This window comes from Rhagoletis pomonella, unplaced genomic scaffold (assembly GCF_013731165.1).
Source record: "Rhagoletis pomonella isolate Grant_MI unplaced genomic scaffold, Rhpom_1.0 Rhpom_scaffold_00004, whole genome shotgun sequence".
NCBI classification, from domain to species: domain Eukaryota; kingdom Metazoa; phylum Arthropoda; class Insecta; order Diptera; family Tephritidae; genus Rhagoletis; species Rhagoletis pomonella.
This window is the reverse complement of record NW_023458558.1, coordinates 22,334,296-22,356,116: the sequence shown is the minus strand read 5'-3', so window position 1 is coordinate 22,356,116 and position 21,821 is coordinate 22,334,296. Positions and strand designations below refer to the sequence as shown.

Sequence of the window (21,821 nt, the reverse complement as noted above, 5' to 3'; positions counted from 1 at the left end):
AAGACTCTTACGAGCACGAGTAAGAAGGCGACTGTAAATATGAAGACGAATATAAATAGAAAATGAGCACGAACGCAAAGGCGAGTAGGAAGACGAATACGAAGAATATATAAAGGCGTATATACATAAACACAAATACAAATACGAAGATGAATACAAACATGAATATTAAGACGAATGCGAATGCGAAAAGGCATAAGGAGGCGGGTTGTAATACGAATACGTAGACCAACCGTAGACGCATTTGGAGACGAATTCGAATTCGGAGATGAATACGAAGACGCCGATGAAGATAAATACGACGAAGAATACGACGACAATGCGAAGAGGAAAACGAAAACTAACATTAGGGCGAATACGATCTATAGACCAATATGAAGACAGCGACTAAAACAAATACGAAGTTGGGGTGGTACCGGGGAGATCAGTACATTGATGGTAGGAGAATTAGTGGGTTAAAGTCTCACATGAGGGGATTGGGGTTTAGGATTTCGATGCGTCCTCCTCTGAAAAAAAATAATAATAATAATAATAATAAAAATGCGAGGACTAATACGGGATGGCATAATGAAGGGACGACTAAGAATACGAAGAAGAATATGAATACGAAATGGAAGATTAAGTATTTAAAGTAATCCCTTCGTTTTAACCACTTGTCTTTGGAATCGATCATTTTTCAAAATGAGATTTAAAGATACGCAATTTCTCCTACAAGTAAGGATATGACAAAAAATAATGAGCCTATTCATTTGAAGTGGGGTGTATTTTTCAATGAGCCGGAAAATTATATTTCATGGTAAAAAAAATGTTCCAAAAAAATCGAGGCCTCCAACATAATCTCGCATAACTTCTCCACAATTGAAAGTCAAGTGATACATTCTACCAATTAATGCATTAATCACGCTCGCTGCATAAGACATTTGAAACTTTATTTGCCCTTATGACTACTTCATCGAGTCAAGTGACCCAAGTCATTATAATTAGGCGAAGGATTGTATGCAAATATTTACACATTTGCGTGGTGGAAATAATGGGAAAACAAAGAAGAAAAGTTTCTTGAACGCTTTCCACGTGTGTATGTGTGTGCGTGTGTTTGCGCTTGTGTGCATACAAATACATTGGCAAGCACGCACTTACATTATTATTATTCATAAATTCGCAAACTAAGCACTGCACACGAACGAGCAACAACTGCTGCGACAAAAAAAAAACCAAAACAAAAACAAAAACAAATAACGAAGAAAAACACATTTTTTGATGAAGGGGCGCCTACTCTTCATTAATGGTTAAGTCAAATTTCATAGTCTTAAGTCCACTCATACACATACATGCATATCCATGTAAATAAATTACAATTTATATGGCAACGAAGGAAGTGAGTTTTCTCTCTCTCTCTCTCTCTTTCATTCTTTCTCGCTCGTCTCAAAACGTTACAACGAATCGATACAAAATGTCCACGCATGTCGCCATTGCTGCTACAGCCACGAAAAGTCCTGCCTCATGGGTTCATGTCACGCTCATGCAGTTTATTTCGTAAAATTCAATACATATATGGACGAAATCCTACAGAGTACTTACTGCCAGCAGTTAAGACGTTGGTTGTGTAAATAATCCATACATATATATTTATACATATGTATATACAGATATTCATTTCCTTCGACACCAATTTTAACTGCGCTCAAGTAGCTGCACTGCACGGTCGGCTTTGTAAGACAATAAAGACAAATATACATATAAACATGCATAACATACGTACGCATATGCAAGTGGCCTTCAGCCTCCAACTACGCCCAAATTTAATATTGCACGAATATACTTATCCAATCTCGTGACTACAGCAGAGGGAGGCTTGCTGCATCGTTCAAAAATATTTATTTCTAAAACATGTTGGTACTTACTATATATATAGCGCGTTTTGATTATAATTATTTTAAGTTTATTTTCCCCCTTCAAATCACTGCAATAATGCCATTTTGTATTTGTGTTTTGTTTTTTTTTGTTGCCTTATTGTCGAATTATTGATTAATTTTCCATTTTATTAGTCACCACTGCACACAGTGTAGTATCAATAGCGGAAAGTCATGTGGCTGCAACCACGCAACGGCAAACAGTCACACACAGCCACACAGTCACACAATTCTTTTTGAAAATACTAGCACGTTTTCTGCATTGCAATTAATCTTTATAAGCCAAACGAAATTGGGCGACTTAAAAATATGCCTTTAATGACGTATTTATATAGGGGCACAGTTGACCGCTGAAAAGAGGAGGCCCTTAAACAAACACAAACACAAGCACACACATACACATGCAGAGAAAAAATTTGACCTAAATATTAACCACCTTTTATGCTTTGCTCGAGGATTTCGTTAGTTTTTTCCCCCTTATTTCGCCTGCTTCACCAAAATTGCATTATTATTATGCGCTGACTTTATTACATTTTCATATTTTTTTAACAAGTTTTATTTATGCCAAATTTTAAGCGAACATTTTTCGAATAAATTGCTTTGCTCACTCACAACTTTCTTCAATGTCCAATAAAATATTAATCAAGTAAGTAATTGATATCACAAAAAACATGCTTTTTTACCTTATTTTTTTTTGCTGCGATGCGCACAAAATTCACAAGACAATCAATTTGGTTTTTTTACTTAATTGCACAAAATTTTTTGTTTTTTCAATATTTCACAATTTTTTTTTTTTTAATTTTTTTTTGGTATTTTCTTTGTTGTTGCTCTACATGCACTATACTATTTGGTTGTTATGCTCATTCTCTTTTTAATTCTTCTTTTATGAACAATAGGCATCCGCTTAATTTTCTCGACAAGTTAACGCTCCTTGACTATGCAATGCGGTCTGAGTTATTCCTGCTCGTTAAAATTATTCGCAACCTGCGACGAATCTGTGCTTTCCACTATCGACTCTCCAGTATGATGTTTTTGAATAAAATATGAATTAGAAAGCAAGCACGTATAGAGCGCATGGCGTAAAGTGCACATGAGCACAGTATACGGTGTTGTAAATCCCAAAAATTTTTGCGAAAAACACAGAGAGAAAATTTGCATGCCTTGAGGTAATATACAGCTGTGAACGAAGAAATAGTAATTTTGCGTTTGTCACTGCTGAAAATGATAAAGATAATCGAGATAGTAGTTCGAGAAGATAGTGTGGACTAGTCAACAAAAGAGTTCATGACTATATATATATTCAGTTTATTCGGGTAATATCTATCGCATGGGAACATATTTGTTGTTACCAGCAATACCAGGCTGCTCCAACATTGCCTAAGTCACTGTCTTCATACTTCGTTCTCGTATTAGTCTTCGCGTTCACCGTCGTGTTTATTTTAGTCCCTATATTTCTATCTATTTTCGGAATGTATCCGCATTAGTTTTCGTATTCATATTCGTCGTCGTTTTCGTATTCGTTTCAGTGCAGTCTTTGTATTTGTCTTCGCCATCATCTTCGTATTGCTCTTCGTATTCGTGTTTGCCTTCGTTACGTCCTCGTCCTCGTATTCGAATTAATCTTGATATACGTCTTCTTGTTCGTCTTCGTATTTCAACTCTCTTTACTCCAAATTAGTCTTCCTATCTATAAATATTTACTTATTCGTATTCGTCTTCGTGTTTGTATACATATATCGGATCGTATTTGTCTTCGTTTTCATGTCCTTGTTCGTATTCGTATTCGTATTGGTCTTCGTATATACCTACTCGCCCTTGCATTCTTGTTCGTATTGGTGTGCATAATTAGTCTTCGTATTCATCTTCCTACTCGTGTTCGCATCCGTTTTCGTATTCGTGTTCTTCGAATTCGTCTTCGATTACTCTTCGCATTTGTTTTCTTATTCGTACCTGTCTTCCTCTTCTTATTTGCTTTCGCGCGGGATCGCTAGACAACTAAATATCCAATTTCAAACAATTTTATGACATTTGGAAAAGATTTGATACAGAGACATAATCGAGGTTTGGGTTCTTTACGAATGAGCGACAAGAAATTTTAAGAACAGAATTTCCACCAGTCTCCTGGCGGAGATCTTCACAGAATAGGTGAACACATTCCGTAAAACCAACGGATGTCATCTGAGCCGTCACATAAAAAGTATTGCCGCTAATCTCTTCATTGAAAATGTCAATAGAGTACGGGGTTTTTCTTTTCGATTTTGTCATCACAAATGTCTTTCATTGTTACTTTGAACCAAAACAAAAATAAGAAATTCTTATAGTTGGCCGTAAAAGTGCTAAGGCGTAACTTAACGAAGAGAGCACGAGACTTTTGGGGCATGCGCCATGCCATACGAAAAGAGGTCCTCTGAGTTTGTTGCTCTCAATATGCTTGGCATAATTTGGCTTCAAACAGCATGAATTAAAATGAATAAAGTACACTTAGTTACACTTAAATGCATTAGGGTGGCAGTGCTGTGGGACATTTGCCAAATAATTCTTTTTTGCGATTCAATGAAATTCAATTAACGTTTTTTGCTACACAATCGGCAATTAACCATGACTAGGTATTGGGTATAATTAATTAAACTGATTATCTATGCATTCAAGGATTTATTCAATCATGCCTAAAATTTGTGTCATCTTTCTCGTATTAAAAGGTGGAATAAGCGCTCAAGGATTATGGGTAGAGTTGAAGATGATTTATTAAAATTTGCTAATAGACAGCCTAGAAGAGATTGTGTGACCGATTCCATTAGAAGCATGTGCTGGTGTAAATAGTAAGGTGAATTAAGATGAGTTAAGAAAAAGGGAATTTAGGCGAGTTGAAGTGAGTTTAGAAGAGATAAAAGAGGTGAATTGAGTTGAGTTAAGTTGACTTGAATCAGTTCAGTTCAGTTCAGTTGAGTTACTGAATACCAGAAACAACCTTGAAGTGCATCGTAGTACTCTTGGCAAACTGGAACAGTTTATTGCACCCTGCTTTGGCGGCGGCTTCCAGATTGGGCAGAATCCGCAGTCCGCTAAGAGCGGGACACTATAAAAGGATATATTCCACTGTCTCCTCTTTCATTATACATCTCCAAGACATTCTATCATTGATAAGAGCCAGCTTAAAGGCATGCAATGCCAGCAGGAAATGTTCCGTTAGCATAGCGGCCCCCTTCGAGGTATAGGAGAAACTCGTGAACTTCACTCCTGGACGCTCCGCAGCCTTATGTTTTGGCCCATACCTCCTGTGTGTTCTGGATTATGGACATGTCGAGCTCCCGTTTGATCGCTTGCCAGGGAATTTATTTAGATTCGCATTTCTGAATCCGAAGGTATACATGTATATGTATCTCCGTAGATGTGACTTACTCCTAACATCAGCTCTCAGTTGACAAAGTAATATTTTTTGTTTATCGATAAGCGCGCCTTAATTAGAGCAAAATCTTTTTTACTTTTGATTTACAAATAAATCACCAAACATTTTAGTAAGCAATTGCAAGCTCTTTTCAATCAAGATTTTGTAACACATACTTATGCTTAAGTTGCAGAAACCTCTCTGCTCTGCGACATACATATATCTATATACATATGTACACACATTTATGTACATTAGGCTAGGTCGTGGTAATGTTTGTAATTTCCAACCGCTTCCCCATTGTTTGGAAACTTACTACATTGAGAAGATTTAAGCGTGCCGATTTTGAACACTGTTTTTGATTTGTTATCCGATTTCAAAGTAAGACAAATTTTTGAATTGGGGACGTTTTTAATCAATAGTTTTGTGGAAAGCAACAAAAATTTAGATAGCTGGTATTTTGGAGATCTCAACATCTCCTCATAAGACTTGTTCATTGAGTTCACTGGGAAATTAGTGAATCAAACTTTTATTAAGCAAAAAAATAACAGAAATAAAAAAGTCGGTTCGCGCCTAACATTTTTATTTGGTTTTTTAATGTACGTTGATTTTTTTAATTATAAAATAAATCAACAAACTTTCATCATATTTTCTAGTATGCAGTTTATAGCCCATAAAGTTTTAATATAAAAAGTAAAGTTTGATATCGCCGGAAAGTGCAATTGATTTAAAAAAATTGTTTATTTGTGCCCGTTGATCGAATATTTGAGTATAGGGATCTACCCAACGATCGCTGAAATATTTTTGTATTTTTGTTTAAATTTAAGTTTGAGTTTAAGTTTGATGTTGCCGGAAAGTATAATTGATTTAAAAAATTTTTTTTTTATAGCGATCGACCCAACCTAAGGCACATGCTGCCAGCCAAACGCTGAAATATTTTCGTATTTTTGTTTAAATTTAAGGTCTTTGCTTCGATTGGCGATTTCGAGAAGAAGAAAACAAATGAAGTAGCTTTTCGGTAAAAAACTTGGACTGCGCTTTTGCAGACTTGACCACTTCGTACACCAAACAAGCTTAGGTAAATTTATATGTATGTGCATATGTAGGTGCATTTAACGTGTTCAGAGCGTCGATCTTAGTTTCAGCCATTCCCACGCAAGCTTACAAACATACATACATACATATTTAAGCATATCCATTGAATGCCGGACAGGCTTAAAAAGCGTCATGCTTGTGGCCACTATTCAGATACACATTAGATTTGCCTTAACGCTGAACGGAACGCAATCAAGCGTTTTAACAACTTTGGAAACAAATTATCAAATTGCAGTGGGCAAACTTAAAACAAAAACAAAATACCACGAATCATAATACATAAATACTCGTAATAACAAATTGGAAATTACACTTTTTTACCAAAATATTTGAAAATACGTAGTGTGCGAAATGCGTTATTTGTGCAGCGTTCTTTGGCTTTTAGTGGCTCTAATAAGTTTGGCAAACGCCTTTCCGGATGGTGCACCGGCTGATACTTGTGTGAAACAACGTGCAAATCAACCGAATCACGGAAAGGCGCGCACTCAGCCAGCACACACAAATCCTTATGAAGTTGTTGCCAATTCGGAAAGTTTTCATCCCGGTCAGGAGGTTTCAGGTGATTGTAAATTTTGCTAATCAAACGAGATTGCTGACATATACATAAAATAAAAAGTGATAGTGCTATTAAAAAAAAAAAATAAGTGATAAACTTTCCAAATATTTCACTATCCACCAAAATAAATTTTATGCGTACCTAGAGATTGTCAGGCTGTGTGGCATCGCTTTTGTCGTCAACGACTAGGGGCTCGTCTTCATCTTCTCCTATACTTTCAGTGTTGTTACCATTCAATGTGGTGCTAAAGTGTTGCCTCAATAATTTAAGTACTTTGTGAACTTCGATACCTAGGTCACCATGGTACCTTCCGGAAGTCACCGCCCTGTAGGCGACATCTTTTCTCTCTGCAGCTTCACGGCATTCCTCACAGTACCAGTTGTTCTTTCGAGTTCGCTGAAATCCGACTACTTCCTCGGCGGCGCACATTCGACTATTTGTGTAATAAAAATGGTCAAAATTCAGATATATCAACTTTAATAAAAGTCTCTTTAAAGCTACCAATGGACAGCCATACAAGTCCCCATTTTTTCTTCATCTTTGACGTACGAATAATTGGTTTTTGTTTTCTGTGCTTTAAATAGCTGCATTTGTTTCTTGCTTTATTATTTTTTTGTGAAACAATCTTTAAAAAAAAAAACTAATAGACATTTTCTTTCTTTTCTTTTCTGAGGATCTTTGGGAAATTTATTTTAGTATAATTTTTCAAAGGAATATACATACATTGGATTCTGCTATTTAAAGCTAAAATGTAATATCCTTGAAATGAGATTTCAACTAAAAATGTGCAACATCAAATAATTAAAAAGCTGTAGGTCTGACCTTTAATTAGGTAAGAATAACGAAACGATTGTGTATTATTTGTCAACTCGATGCATCGGTATTTTTTTTTTTTACTTTTTGTAAGATAAATTTAATTGATCCGTTTTCTCATAAAACACCTAATTGTGTTTAAGTTGCGTATTTTTTTTTATTACTTCGCAGAAAAACACACCAAATAATTTTTAACAATTTTACTAAGCAAACATTCCTCTGGGCGGTGGTACGTAATGAGCGGGAAATTTAGCTCCACTGCTCGCATATTTCAGATTGTTAACAAGTGTTCTGTGTGAATAGGTGTGAGGAGATAGTCGTCCGAATCGATTTTTGGCCTTGGAGTGTACTTACATACATCTACATCACTCATAGGCACTGCCTTGCCCGCGGGCAAAGCTCTTTTAAGCTTTCTATACATTTTCTATAGGCGAGAGCAGAGTTAAAGCTCTCCCTGCCCATCGCTGATCAACATAAAAGACTACAAGCATGCCTGGCGTCTCGCACAAGATGCTCAATTTGGTTTCACGAGTTTCGGGCCTCGATCAGCCCCAGTCCGTTACCGGACGTTTCTTCGTGTAGGCTAAATTTTCCGACAGATAATAGCGTCATACGAGTATTTTGTTTATACTCGTAATAGTTTTTAAGTTATTATCTACTTTTGTCCACGAGGAAAAATCTTTCTCAAAACTTTATATCCTTCTTCTAGCATTTTTAATATTTTGAGTTATGACATTTTTCGAGCACGCGAACGCTAAGTATTTATTTGTGTATTGTATGAATTTGTTTTGCAGTTTTGATTTATCCTCTTGAACATCAGGCCACCTTTAGAGGATTCTTCCTACAAGCTCGTGATGCCAACTCTAACGAATGGATTGGTGAATGGATACAAAGTGAAAATACCAAAACTATTCCAGAATGCTCAGCTATCACACATTCAGACAATCGTGACAAATTGGGTGCGAAACTTATTTGGAAGGCGCCACAAAATAAGCGTGGACGCGTTTACTTTACGTAAGTATTATATTTCTTAACTACATACATATTTATTTACATACTATATATACATAAATATGTATATATGCACAAATGCTCTACGAATTCCGGTAAATATTGTGACATACACACATTCGCCTGGTGGAAAAGATTTAAAATTAAAAACAAAAATTAAGTCCCAAATGGTAGACCAAATGCAAGATGGATCACAAGAGTTTAAATATAAGATTAGCACACTTATATGTACAGCATATGACATTGCATCGGTTATTTGGTTGAGCTCTGGTTAGAATATGGATCGTTCCTTAATTTTTCCTTATTTTAAGTTAAAGCACAAATTTAAATAAATAAATAAAAATTATATTGCGAAAAAGTGAAAAAATTCCCAAACGTCGCTGTAGACATAACAACAGCATATGAATAATATCTACATATTTATGTACGTATGTATGTACATATATTTAAGTACTTAAGAGCATTTGGAGGTGTTTGTGCAATAAAAATGTAAGAAAAGAAAAATCCAAAAGCTTGGTTAATGAATCAAGTAATAAATATTTCCAGTTGTGCAATATTGGTAAACACTATTTACCATTTTTTGCAAGATTTGTCGGCTTGTGACAAACTCTTGTGGCCGGCCTATCGTTAATGCAAAAGGCAAGTAGGTCAGCATTGGCCGGTTATCATGTCTCAAAAGCCGTCAATTGCTTTTAGACGAATGTGTATACAATGTACATAAATAGATACGTATACATACATATGTATGTATATGCATAAGTATGTGTAAATATGTATGTAAGTATATGAGATATATGACTAAGTATTACTTGCTTTACTGAAAAGGAAGTGTCTTTCGAATTGATAATAATAGCACTGTTTGGCGGTAAATATTGCTTACATACATACATACGCTTTAAAACCATTAACCATTTTTTGTATGTCATACGTATTGATAAGTATGAATATAAAAATGTGAAAACAATTAGATAAATAAGTACATACATATTGCATAAATTAATCGAAGTCATTATTTTTAATTAAAAATAAAAATATTGTCAAGGTATAAGAGTACTCTGTTTAATTTTTAAAGTTTAAAAGCTGCGGCCAAAAGTAGTAACCGTATCACAAATTCGCTGAAATGCTCTATTCTATGTTTAGGAATGAAGAAACGTGGAAAATTAGAAATTGCCGACGTATTGCCACGTTTACAGCTCTTATGGGCGGAAATGGTAGATGCAATCCGATTTTGATGAAATTCAGAGTATACGCGGGTTTCACCGAGAAAAGCAAGAACGTCAAAATCGGCTTATATTTTCGTCCACCAATTCTAAAAAAAGGCCACTCACGCGGAAAGGTGTTGCGCGCAAAATTTAATTCAAATTATTTGCAAAATCAACATTTTTTTACGAATTTATTCTTTGCATCGTATCCCATTTAAGGTCTTCCCATGAATTTTTGTATCAAAAGTTCTTTTTAATTTGTTTAAGTTGCATTTTTTTCTATGAATCTGGGTAATTATTGCTTTTCCAGAATTCTCTATTCTCTCTCATTGTGCACCGTAGAGATACATTAGAGCATACCAGAAAAAAAGGTTCACCGCACAGCTTCGAATCTGAAGCATTTTTACAATGCAATTTCGGAAACAAAAAAAAACAAAAAATTTTTAGCTGAACGTAGGCGCCCCATTTGCATTTTTCTTCAGATATCCGACACCTAATGTACCTCCTTAATAACAGTAAATTAAGGTTGCAACTTGCAACCAAGTCAAGATTCAAGCCAGATAAAGTTCATTGTTGAAATAAATTAATTAATTCAGAAACTCAATATTCGAACTATTAAGGCAGATCTTCGTAAAGTAAAACAAGTTTTTCATAGGTACTATTATAGTTTTTCTTTGCAATAGCCTGTTAAGGTGCTAGGTTTAATAGTATATTTATGCCAATGTATTAATAGATAACTTTTTCTCTTTTCAGTGGTACAGTATTAAAGCAGTATGGAACATTCTGGAGCGACATTGTAGCAAAAGTGCAGGCTGCGCCATAAACTTAGGTATAAGAGCGCTCCAGAAGCGCAACAAATTTCATCGACACAGATTCAAACAAGTTGTAACAGAATTTAAGACTTTTTAACAATTGAAATAAAATGTGCTTTTGTTCGATATTCTGCAATTTTTTTTTGACAATTAAAAGGCAAAGGGGGAAAGCGTAAGCAAATAGAATACTAATCAAATGCTGTATTCATTGAAGCTTGTTCGAAGCATATACATTAGGGCGGGTTGATTTGTATGGATGAAAAAAAAATATTCAAAACCGTATAGCAAAAACGTAATCTAAATTAAATTCTAAGAAAATTCTCCGAAGAAACCATGGGTCTAAAATCAAACCCTAATCCTCGCCTCTCCACTTGAAAATTTTTTTCCTCTTCTTTCGCTAAAATTATTTTCTTTTTTTGAAATATATTAATGTTTTATTATATTATATTATAGTTTATGCAATACAGGTTTTGTTTTGAGACTAATCAAAATATTCAATTATCATATTATAAAAATACTAAATATAAAATTATATACAAACTTTTTTACTTGGGTGAATATTTTTTTGAATGAAAAAAAATTTTGAATGTAGAAGAAATATAAAGTGCAAAAGAACTATCTTACTAAACAATTTTATTCCGAAAATTCGATTTCTTTTTGGAAAAACCTATTTTTTCTAACATTTATTTTTTTGGCAAAGGCGGCCATGTAAATTTTCAAGTCGAGAGGCGCGGATTAGGATTTTATTTTAGATACATGGTTTCTTCGGAGAATTTTCTTAGAATTTCATGTAGTTTAGGTTTTTGCTATACGATTAAAAAAAAAAAAAATCAACCCGCCCTAATATACATACATACGGGGAGCGCCAGGTATTTGAAGATAACTCGACTTAAACTTGAATTCATATATTTCTTAGAAGTGTTTGTATTTCATTGAAATTTTTAGAGTCATATATTTATTCAACAAAATCGCCTTCAGGGGCAATAACACGTTCAACCCTCTTCCGGAATCATTTGCATGCCCGGACCAAATATTCCTCGCCCATATCGTCAGCAATCTGATAGATATAATTGATTTAAATTAAATTTGTTTATGCAATTTTATTTATAATTTAAATATTTCTAATTAGTATGAAATAATTGAATTCCGTAGACTGTAAATAAATAAATAAATAATTTCTGCTCTTAGAGAATCAGGGCTATCGGGGATATATATTGGCATCCCGTTCAACAACGCCCTATATGTATGAATCCAAACGAATAAATCCCGGAGAGCTGGGTGGGCATACGTTTGAAGTTAGAAATTCTCGAATATCGCATTGAAATCCGACAGTGTTCCTTTAATTCATGCTGTATACAGTTCTGCTTAAACCCACGTTGAGTAAATCAAAGATTCTCGGATTTCTGCACCAAACAATAAAATTAATATTTTACAAATATGTACTTGTAAATCCGTCATTTACCTATAATATGCCAAAACAGGTGTACTTAAATAAGGCATGCATAAAAAAATCACTGTTACCGTTACTAAATTACACTTCGAAATTATAGTAGATAAATAGGTATACCTGTTAGGGAAAAATGTTTTACTGTAATTAAAGTAATTATTTATGTTTTCATTGCAAACACTCATGGCTAGCGCAAAGAGGACCAAAATTAGTACAAGAAAGCTTTTAAGAGCTTTCAAAATTTTTAGAAATATATTGCCATATACTTTAGTAACTGTAAAAAATTAGCGCAAGTGCGTGTTTTGTTTGGATTGCGTAAGGTCACGCTTGGGCATTAGAGGGTTAAGATTATTTTTTGAATATAATTTTCTGGGCAAAAATTTTATCGGTATTCATTCTGATGTATACAATCTTATTGATATATAAACGTTTTCATAAAAAAAAAAGTTTTTGTGTGGAATTATCTTGTTAAGAGCTATAAAGTTTGTGAAAATTTATAATTTTCATTTGTATGAGTATTTATGTATACTGATGGCTCCAAGCTCTTCGGAAAGGTGAAGGAGGAGTCTTCTCCCCAAACCTGGAACTATAAATATATTTTCGGTTTCCTGACCACTGTAGTGTATACGAAAAAATAACTGTTATTTACGGTCCTTGGTAAAAAACAAACCAGATCCTTATCTTTTCTGACAAAGTCTCCCACTGAACGCCACAGATCTTTAAACAAGATTAACTAGCATTATACAAGAATACAACTGAAATGGTTGCCTGGACACCGAGATATTGTGAGTAATTGCAAAGCTGACGAATTGGCGAGGAATGGTACCACTGCCGCCATCCTTCCGGGGATGGACATGGTAGGTATACCGATGGACACTTTTCAACTTCATGCTAGGAACTTCGCCATCTAAGTCGAAAACGAACGTCGGGGAAAGCTCCCCTTTTGTGAAAACATTTGATATATATGAAGCCCTTTCGACAAAAGGACGAGTGGTAATTGAAAACGGCCTTTTAAGTTATCCTTCGATAACCTTGAAATTTCGAAAAAATTATATGTAAAGAACTAATACACACTCGACCATTTCCTGAAAATTCATCCTTCTATCTTTATAAACCTTGAAAAAATAAAATCAGTTGGCACCCATATTGTTATTCTACATTGGGCAGAGTTTTTTAAATGATTTTCGGAATTAATAATATCTTTGAAACTACAAAGTCTTTTTAAAAAATTCCTGCCGTCAAAGAGAAAACTAAAAACATGGTGTTACTACATTTTTTTTGTTTTTGTGGCACGGTGTACCTTCGTTATTTTCCCTTCTAAGAATTCTTGCAGATGCATGGAAATTTGACTTTGATGATCCTCTCAAAATCGCTTTCACTTTGAGCAACGCGCAAAGACTAATTCCCAGGGTAAATAGGTCGACATTAATTTAAATTTAAATTTCCCCTATTTTAATTTCATAATACCTTTCCTTATGCTGTACCTATAATTTAATTATAGGTTTATACCTCTACAAAGTGCTCCAGGCATGCTTACATACATATCTATTTGAGCAAGTTAAATGAGATTTTCTATTTGCTATAAAATTTTTACATAGGCCAGATTTTAGTAACTAAAACATAAAAAGTCGCAAGTTTTTAATTGATATGGCGAATTTTTCATGATATTAACGCCTTGTACAATTTAAAATTTTAATAATCTAGCTTTGATCCCTATCAATAAAAGTTTCCGCATCTTTTCTTTCGATTATTTACATTCCACAAATGTTGAAGCTTTTGAGTGCACATATGTACATACTACTGTACACGTTCTTTAAATGTGCATTAATTCGAATATTGTCATTTTTGATAAAATTGACTAAAAATGTTCGTGCATGCGCACTTGAAAGTGCTTTAAGTGCTTTAAAGCTTTTCGCTCATTTGGACGACTTACAAACTGTTAAGCGACATTAAAAAACAACTTCTATGTAGTAGAAGGAAATCAAAAAGTTTAATCATAAAATCTTTCGTCGACGCAACATCTAAAAAAGCGTTGTAAAATGAATATTCCACGTAAATGGTAGGGCACCTCAAAGTCGTGAAATTTATATAAATAAGTATAAACAATTTAAATTCCATAAAAAGCTTGCGCTTGATTGTACATACGATGAATTGATGGTCGTAAGTTTCGCAGCAATGAGCGCTTGCATTTATATGGTAAGCACGGTTGCCACTTGTTAAAAAAATAACCAACAATCAACAATCTCAAAAAAAGCAACCAACTTTATTTTTTACGTATTTATTACGAACAGCAAAACTTTTTACAAAAAAAACAACAACTTGTACGCTCAATTATTATTATTATTATTATTATTTACTTTTTATATGCAAGTGTTATATTAAATATAGGATTTTGAAAATCGCGGTGTTTAAACTTCACACATATTCAGAATATAATGAAAAACTTAAGTTTATAGTTTACTCACAAACACATCTATTTACATATATTTATCCCTGCATACCAAAGTTCCCGAAATCTTAACGAAATTTTTAGGAGTATTGCATTTCTGTAACGATTTTTTACGAATCTTCAAAAAAAATTATATGAAGAGAAAATTTCTGTACGAAAAATGAAGATAATTCATTGCTTTACCGATTTTCTTCCGAAAATTTCGTAAAAGAGTCGAGGTGTGTGCAGTTTATTTCATTGTAGAAAATTTAAAAAAAAACTCGGATGATATCTTTACGAATTCTTTGAAATTTCTCTACAATTCAGAATACTCTGAAAAAAATGGTTTGAAGGGGAGATCAACAAAATTTCAGTAGTCTTGGTTTTCGAGGAACGACGTTTCGATAAAAATAATTAAAAACAAAAACAAATCAGAGAAACAAGTATTTTTTAAGTAAAAAACAAAACCGACCTCAATTCTCATATAAAATATATATATATATATATATTCAATGATCGATTCTAAACCGATGCAAAAAAAATTATCGAAATCGGTTGACGTGGTCCAAAGTTATGCGGTAACACGCATAAAAAAAAGAAAAAAAATATTCGGACGAACTGATAAGCTCCTCCTTTTTTGGAAGTCGGTTAAAAACTACCAAGCAACCAAATTCGAAAATATTAAACAAAAAAAAAATTTGGTTGGAGACAACCAACATTGGCATCCGTGATGGTGAGTTCGCCTACTTAAAGCTCAGTTAGTCTAGACTTAATATTTTAGCCAACCTGTTATATGAGAAACTGTTGACGGTTAGTCAAAACTTTACTTACCGTAAGAAACGTAAGAACCTGTTGGTTTTACATTATTAAGTTACGGCTTTACGGAAATTGAGAGCGGAGAGAAATCAGACTTGCCAGATTTTCGTTTTTGTATTCCTTAGGAATAAGTGAACGTAGTAGTTTAGTTTATAAGGTACAATGCAACTTACTGGAAAATCTCATGCATTGGAACTAAAACGTGAATAAATTTGTTTATATCTTTGAAGGTTTTTGAGGACTTTGGCTGGACTTGGAATTGCCCGATACATTCCAGCTAATGGATAAATTTCAATAATATGGTACATATCGATAATTTGATGAATTTAAAAAACACTAAAACCCTCAATTGATAAATGTCAGAAACACTAAAGACTCAAAAATGTATATATCTCGATATAAACCGATAACGCGATAATCTTTTGATATTTTTACAAATTTCGATAACTCAGTTAATTTTGACAGTTCCATATTTTTGGAAAGCTATCAAGAAATTTCGATAACTCGTTACACTCTGTTAACACGATAAAATTCGATAAACTTATATAATCTTGAAATTTCCATAACTCGATATATTTTAATCCCATAAACTTCGATTCGATAAATCGACCATTTTACTAAATCAGTAATTATCGATAACTCTGTAAGTTGAAAGAATTCGATGCATTACGATAACTCAATAAATTTCGTTAACTCTATAAATAATGATAATTCAATAAATATCGATAACTTGAAGCATTTCTTCAACTAAAAAAAAATCCATAATCCCAAAAATTATTATACCACGATAACTATCCATAAATTTCGACAACTAAGTTTCTGTGTCTATTAACTTCGACAACTCAATAAGCTTAGATTTCGGTAACTTTTATGACTGAATTAATTTCGTTTCCTATCAAAAAATTTCAATCAATTTTATTACAATTTCAGTTATCCTTATTCTTATGTATCCCTCATCGTCTCGATTTTCGTCTCTTTATCTTCACTTTTGTATTCTCTTTTTTGTCTTCATCGTTGACATTTATTTATTCATCTTCATATACATATATCTTTATTACAAAGTTTAATTTCAAATGCGAAGTAAAACAACGTGGGAAACTATAAGAACTCTCCTCATCTACAGAAAATTACCTTTCCAATGGTTTTGTTGGTTTTGAAATCGGTTTGGTGGAATCGCCAAACGAACGAAGACAAAATCTATGTTAGCGTATTATTAATATATAGATTAAATGTCAGACTAAACAAAATATTTTTCATATTTGTAAAAAACTAAACTGGTTTGCATAGCCAGTGCCCTGTGATAACAATTTTCCAATCAATTTCTTATTGTCTACTTTGTACATATGTGCATATACATCACTTATTATCAAATTTAATCAATAAAATAAATATTTTGCTAACTCGTTGGTTGTCTGTCGCTCAGCCAGTGGGCTTGTTGTCATGTAACGTTCCACATTCATCTTCATACCCTGCCGGAAATGTATCTAACTATAAGCTAACTTTAAGTTGATTAGGAAAGAGCAATAAGTCACTTATTATCTGTATATTTTCTTTGACGAAAACTAAATATATTTCTATGGCGATGGCCGCGAAATAGTCAAGGATGTTTACCTCTGCATTAAATTTAGTCAAGGGTGGTTACCTCTGCATTTGATGTAGCTAACTTTTAACTAACTACTTTTGGGCATAAAATATTAATAGGAAAAACTAAATATTTTTTTGTTTTGTTTTTTATTTATTTACTTCATTTATTTTATCACATTTCATATTTGTTTACATATTCTGCCGATAGGGGGTCCCAAATCCGAACTCCGTCAGAAATAACTTGAAAATGATATTATGAAATTTCGATCTTCCTTTTATTTGTCCTCAATTCGAAAAAATATTTGCGAAGTGCAGTTTATTTAAAAAGTAACACGTTTAAAGAAAACAATCTCGAGCTTTACTCATGCATTACTTGTCCACTTGTTTCAAGTTAGCTTTTTGTAGCTAACTACAAGTTATATATTTTATAGAAATCCCGCAAAAAAACTAAGTTATTTTTTATCAATTGATAATTTTTTTCTGCAAGGTATCTATACGCACACACACACACAGATGCACATTAGTACATACACCGCTGTCACACGGCGAGCTTATATTCAAGTCTGGTTTTAGTTATCAATTCGTCGCTCAGCCTTCGTTAGCTGTTGCCGAATGATTCCATCCCAACTATTTCAGTCTCGAATTAAAGTCGCCATAGTGTGGTTTGCTTTAAGTTGTTGTACAGTTTCCGACACATAAAAAGAGAAATTAATTAAACTGCAGATTACAAAGTCAAAATGGTCATTAATTTTGCCGCTGGACCAGCTAAATTACCGGAAGAGGTTAGTTTGAACCGCTTTGTCTTTTGCTAGTGAGTGCAAAGCATTTTTTCGAAAATAAAACTGCAAGTTTACTACTCCAACTTATCAGGCAATGTTGTGAATACAAAATTTGCCAAAATATAAGTAATGTTGTCTTGTTTACGAGAAATATGGTGTGGCGTTTTTTGCATTCGCTTAAGGAAATTGAAGACCAGCAATATGCTAGTAGGGCCGTCGCAAAAGTCGTAAACTTTTTACAAAAACCGCAATACTTCTGAGTATGTGATATTGCGAAAAATTGTTCTGCATCTTAATAAAACTAGTCCAAAACAAGTCGTCGGTTTCGATAGGAATTGTTTATATCTTGTCACATTATCTGAGTTATTTAGCGCGCTTGCTACAGAAGCATCATAGAACAATTCGCAAGCAACAAGGAAAACGGTTTTAAAACATCTTAACGAAGGACGGAGAGTGTAGAAGAGTCTAAAATGTGCATGTGTGGAGAATTTTTTAAACACATTAACATACACTCGCCCCATTATCGCTGCGTACACCCTGTTTTTTTTTGTATATTCACAATGGCTTGCAAACAAAACCATATAAATAAAAGTTTCAAACTGTATACAAAACTAAGGAAAATTTAATGAATTTTCAAGAAAATTTTAACCCTTTCACTCAGATTTTTACGAAAATTTCTGGTAGGCAGTTTTCTAGTCCATTCAATTCTAACTAAGAAATAGCGATGATTTCTACAATTATTTTCTTCCATATAAAAAAATCACCCATACCTTGTATGAAGAAAAATACCTAAAGCCGCCAGCAAAAAAAAATATTAAAAATCAACGCAATTTCTTAGCGACTTCAAATTTGTACATATCAGAAATTTTCTTAAAATATCTGAGTAAAAATTTTAAAATTTTGATGAGGGTTCATTAATTTTTTCTTAGTTTTGTATGCAGTCTTAAACTTTGATCAATATGGTTTTGTTTGTAACCATATTTTTGTACAAATATAGCATAAAAAGTATGGCTTGCAAAACATTGTGAATATTTAAAGTTTTAAAGAATTACACTAATAGGTACGGGATCGCTTTCTAATTTAAAAAGTGGTAACTTCTGACTACTCGTCCTCAACAACTTCTTCCAGAAAGTTTTTCATGTATTTTACATGGCAAAAAACAACTTTTCATAGAAATGGTGTGGAATCCTTGAAAGTAACCATTTTCCAATCGGAAAACTCTGGTTCTGTTCAGGAGACTTCCAATAACAATATCCAATGTTTTATTTATCCTCCATTGCATTTTCTGGCAATAACCGGTGGCTACATAAATGATTGGGTATTATTATTGGGAATTTCCTGAAGAGGAACAGATTTCTCCGATCGAAAAAAAATTATTTTCAAGAATTCTATACCATTTCTACGAAAAGTAACATAGACAGTAGACATAGATTTATACCTGGCCAAGAACTGTCACATCAGCATAATTCCCCAAAAACTCTTTGTTTTTTTCGCGGTTAACTTTTGAGCTCGCGCCTTTATTCGTGTCCAGTGACGATATGTATGTATGTGTAAATATAAAACTTTCAGATTCTAAATTCGTAGACTTTATTCTTAAGCAAACAAAACTGAGCCCAACACATCCACTTTTTTATTCCCACATGATCTGCCAAACCAAATATTTAGTCAAATAATCATCCAACCCTCTTATGTTTAGGATACGTTCACTACTGAGAAAGCATTTTATATCACTTTCTGTAGAGATGGGTAAAATAGTTTTAGAAGTCGCAGTTTGGCTGCAACGTACTCTTTCTCAACGCCTCCCACATTTACCATTCTAAACAGACCATTTTCTCCGCTCTTCTCCAGGTGCTGAAGGAAGCGCAAGCTAATTTACTAAACTGCAATGGAACTGGCATTTCCATAATGGAGATGTCTCATCGTTCACCAAATTACGGCGTTTTTCATGAATTAGCCCTAAGAGATTTACGGGAACTACTTAACATTCCAACTAACTATAAAATTCTACTTTTGCAAGGCGGTGGCACTGGCCAATTCGCTGCAGTGTGTTTCAATCTAATGGGACGAACCGGCGTGGCTGACTATGTTGTAACCGGCTCTTGGTCCGCCAAGGCAGCAAAAGAAGCTGAACAATATGGCAAAGTCAATTTCGTAGTACCGAAAGTGCAGAAATACACCACTGTGCCCGCACAAGATACGTGGAAGCTTGATCCCAACGCCTCCTATGTTTACTACTGTGACAATGAGACTGTCGATGGTGTGGAATTTGATTTTGTGCCAGCGCTGACAAATGGTGTGCCACTAGTTTGCGACATGTCTTCGAATTTTCTTTCACGTCCCATTGATGTCAAAAAGTTTGGTTTGATCTTTGCCGGCGCACAAAAAAATGTTGGACCAGCCGGCGTAACGATAGTTATCGTGCGAGAAGATCTAATTGGCCACCACATGAAAGTCACGCCATCGATTTTGAACTTTGAACAAATGGCTAGAAACGATTCACTTCTCAATACGCCTCCAACGTTTTGGTAAGTGTGAAATTACGCGTATTTACAAGAGTTTTTTGAAATTGTATGCAGAATATTTTGTATTTATTTTCAGTATTTACGTTATGGGACTCGTATTCAAATGGATTAAGCGTAACGGTGGTGTCGCAGGTATGACTAAAAATGCTGCAACAAAATCAAAGCTGATCTACGATGTAATCGAGAAGTCGAATGGTTTCTACAGTTGTCCGGTGGAGAAGCGCGTGCGCTCACGAATGAATGTACCGTTCCGTATTGGAAGTGTCGAAGGTGTTGATGCCTTGGAAAAAAAATTCCTTGCTAAGGCGGAGTGTCAAGGCATGATTCAATTGAAAGGACATCGTTCCGTGGGCGGTATAAGGGCGTCACTTTACAACGCTATTACAGTGGACGAGACTGAGCAGTTGGCTAAACTCATGACAGAATTCTTCCAAAATAATAAAACTCAAAATTAGACATATATATGTAACATATGATGTTTATAGTAGATCAATAAGTTGCAAACAAATCAAATCCTCTTCGCATTATTTAGTAACTATTTTTGTATGACTATACGCTAAGTTTTTTTTTTGCTACTAAAGAGAATGAATTATTTTTTATGGTAAAAACTTATTAATGGTAGAGCCTCTAATAAAGTGATTTTGTCAGTTTACGAAAATGGTTTAGTTCAATTAGAATCCCGAACAGACAAATATTTAAATCCCCATCAATAGCACAAGACTTTCAAAGTTCAAAGTTGAATTTAGGTGAAATGAGGTGAAATGAAGTGAGATGATCCACATAACATGACATAAAATATCTTAGTCTTTAGTTGTCACCTTTGCTCTTTATTGTTTTCCCCTTTTTATACCCGAGCGCACTTGTGCACAAGGGTATATTAATTTTGTTCACATAACGATTGTTTGTAACAGCCAAAACGAATCGAGATAGATATAGACAAATGTATACATAAATGCTCAGAATGAATAGAGAAATCGATTAAGCCATGTCTGTCTGTCCGTCCGTCTGTCCGTCCGTCCGTGTACACGATAACTCGAGCAAAAATTGAGATATTTCAACGAAATTTGGCATGTTGGTAGCCCTTTATCCAAGGTAGGTTGGTATTGATAATGGGCGAAATCGGACTGTAACCACGCCCACTTCCCATATAACGGTAATTTCCAGAAATACGAAAGCTGCGATATTTTTGTAACTACTGAAGATAATTCACTCAAAATTAATATTTGAAATAATTTTCGGACGAAAAATAAGAATATTATAAATTTTTAGAAAATGGGCGTAGCCACGCCCACTAATGGTTACATGTGTATATCTTGGTAACCGCTGCACCAATTTCTTCCAAACTTGGCACAGTTGTTGGCCCTGGTACAGCATACTAAATGGCCGAAAATTTAAAAAATCGGACAATGACCACGCCCACATCCCATATAACGGTAATTTAGAGAAATACAAAATCTTCGA

General features: G+C 34.1%; 3 protein-coding genes across 5 annotated transcripts in view; 2 read left to right on the top strand and 1 right to left on the bottom strand.

The window, feature by feature from the left end:
- Positions 1-2,925, bottom strand: part of LOC118737248 — a 36,379-nt gene extending 33,454 nt beyond the window's left edge. For all 3 annotated transcript variants that reach the window (XM_036467641.1, XM_036467639.1, XM_036467640.1), the window contains exon 1: positions 2,594-2,925. The gene's annotated coding sequence lies outside the window, so the exon portion shown is untranslated. The remainder of the gene's footprint in view (positions 1-2,593) is intronic.
- A 3,816-nt stretch (positions 2,926-6,741) lies between these two features.
- Positions 6,742-10,910, top strand: LOC118737250 (putative defense protein 3). The gene is made up of 3 exons (XM_036467643.1): positions 6,742-6,949; positions 8,554-8,773; positions 10,726-10,910. Exons 1-3 carry the CDS (start codon positions 6,742-6,744, stop codon positions 10,793-10,795), a joined length of 498 nt encoding a protein of 165 aa, XP_036323536.1. The 3' UTR covers positions 10,796-10,910.
- A 6,719-nt stretch (positions 10,911-17,629) lies between these two features.
- Positions 17,630-21,017, top strand: LOC118737247 (probable phosphoserine aminotransferase). Its single transcript, XM_036467638.1, has 3 exons — positions 17,630-17,841; positions 19,687-20,363; positions 20,437-21,017. The coding sequence occupies exons 1-3, from the start codon at positions 17,797-17,799 to the stop codon at positions 20,813-20,815; spliced, it is 1,101 nt and encodes a 366-aa protein (XP_036323531.1). The 5' UTR covers positions 17,630-17,796; the 3' UTR covers positions 20,816-21,017.
- Positions 21,018-21,821: the final 804 nt, after the last annotated feature.

What these genes read in the sequence shown, in the direction of transcription:
- LOC118737250 (XM_036467643.1), top strand. Translation starts at nt 6,742, where the DNA reads ATGCGTTATTTGTGCAGCGTTCTTTGGCTTTTAGTGGCTCTAATAAGT. An exon ending in TCCCGGTCAGGAGGTTTCAG is followed by an intron (nt 6,950 to 8,553) that starts GTGATTGTAAAT and finishes TTTGTTTTGCAG; the next exon opens with TTTTGATTTATCCTCTTGAA. An exon ending in CGTGGACGCGTTTACTTTAC is followed by an intron (nt 8,774 to 10,725) that starts GTAAGTATTATA and finishes TTCTCTTTTCAG; the next exon opens with TGGTACAGTATTAAAGCAGT.
- LOC118737247 (XM_036467638.1), top strand. Translation starts at nt 17,797, where the DNA reads ATGGTCATTAATTTTGCCGCTGGACCAGCTAAATTACCGGAAGAG. An exon ending in CAGCTAAATTACCGGAAGAG is followed by an intron (nt 17,842 to 19,686) that starts GTTAGTTTGAAC and finishes GCTCTTCTCCAG; the next exon opens with GTGCTGAAGGAAGCGCAAGC. An exon ending in AATACGCCTCCAACGTTTTG is followed by an intron (nt 20,364 to 20,436) that starts GTAAGTGTGAAA and finishes ATTTATTTTCAG; the next exon opens with TATTTACGTTATGGGACTCG.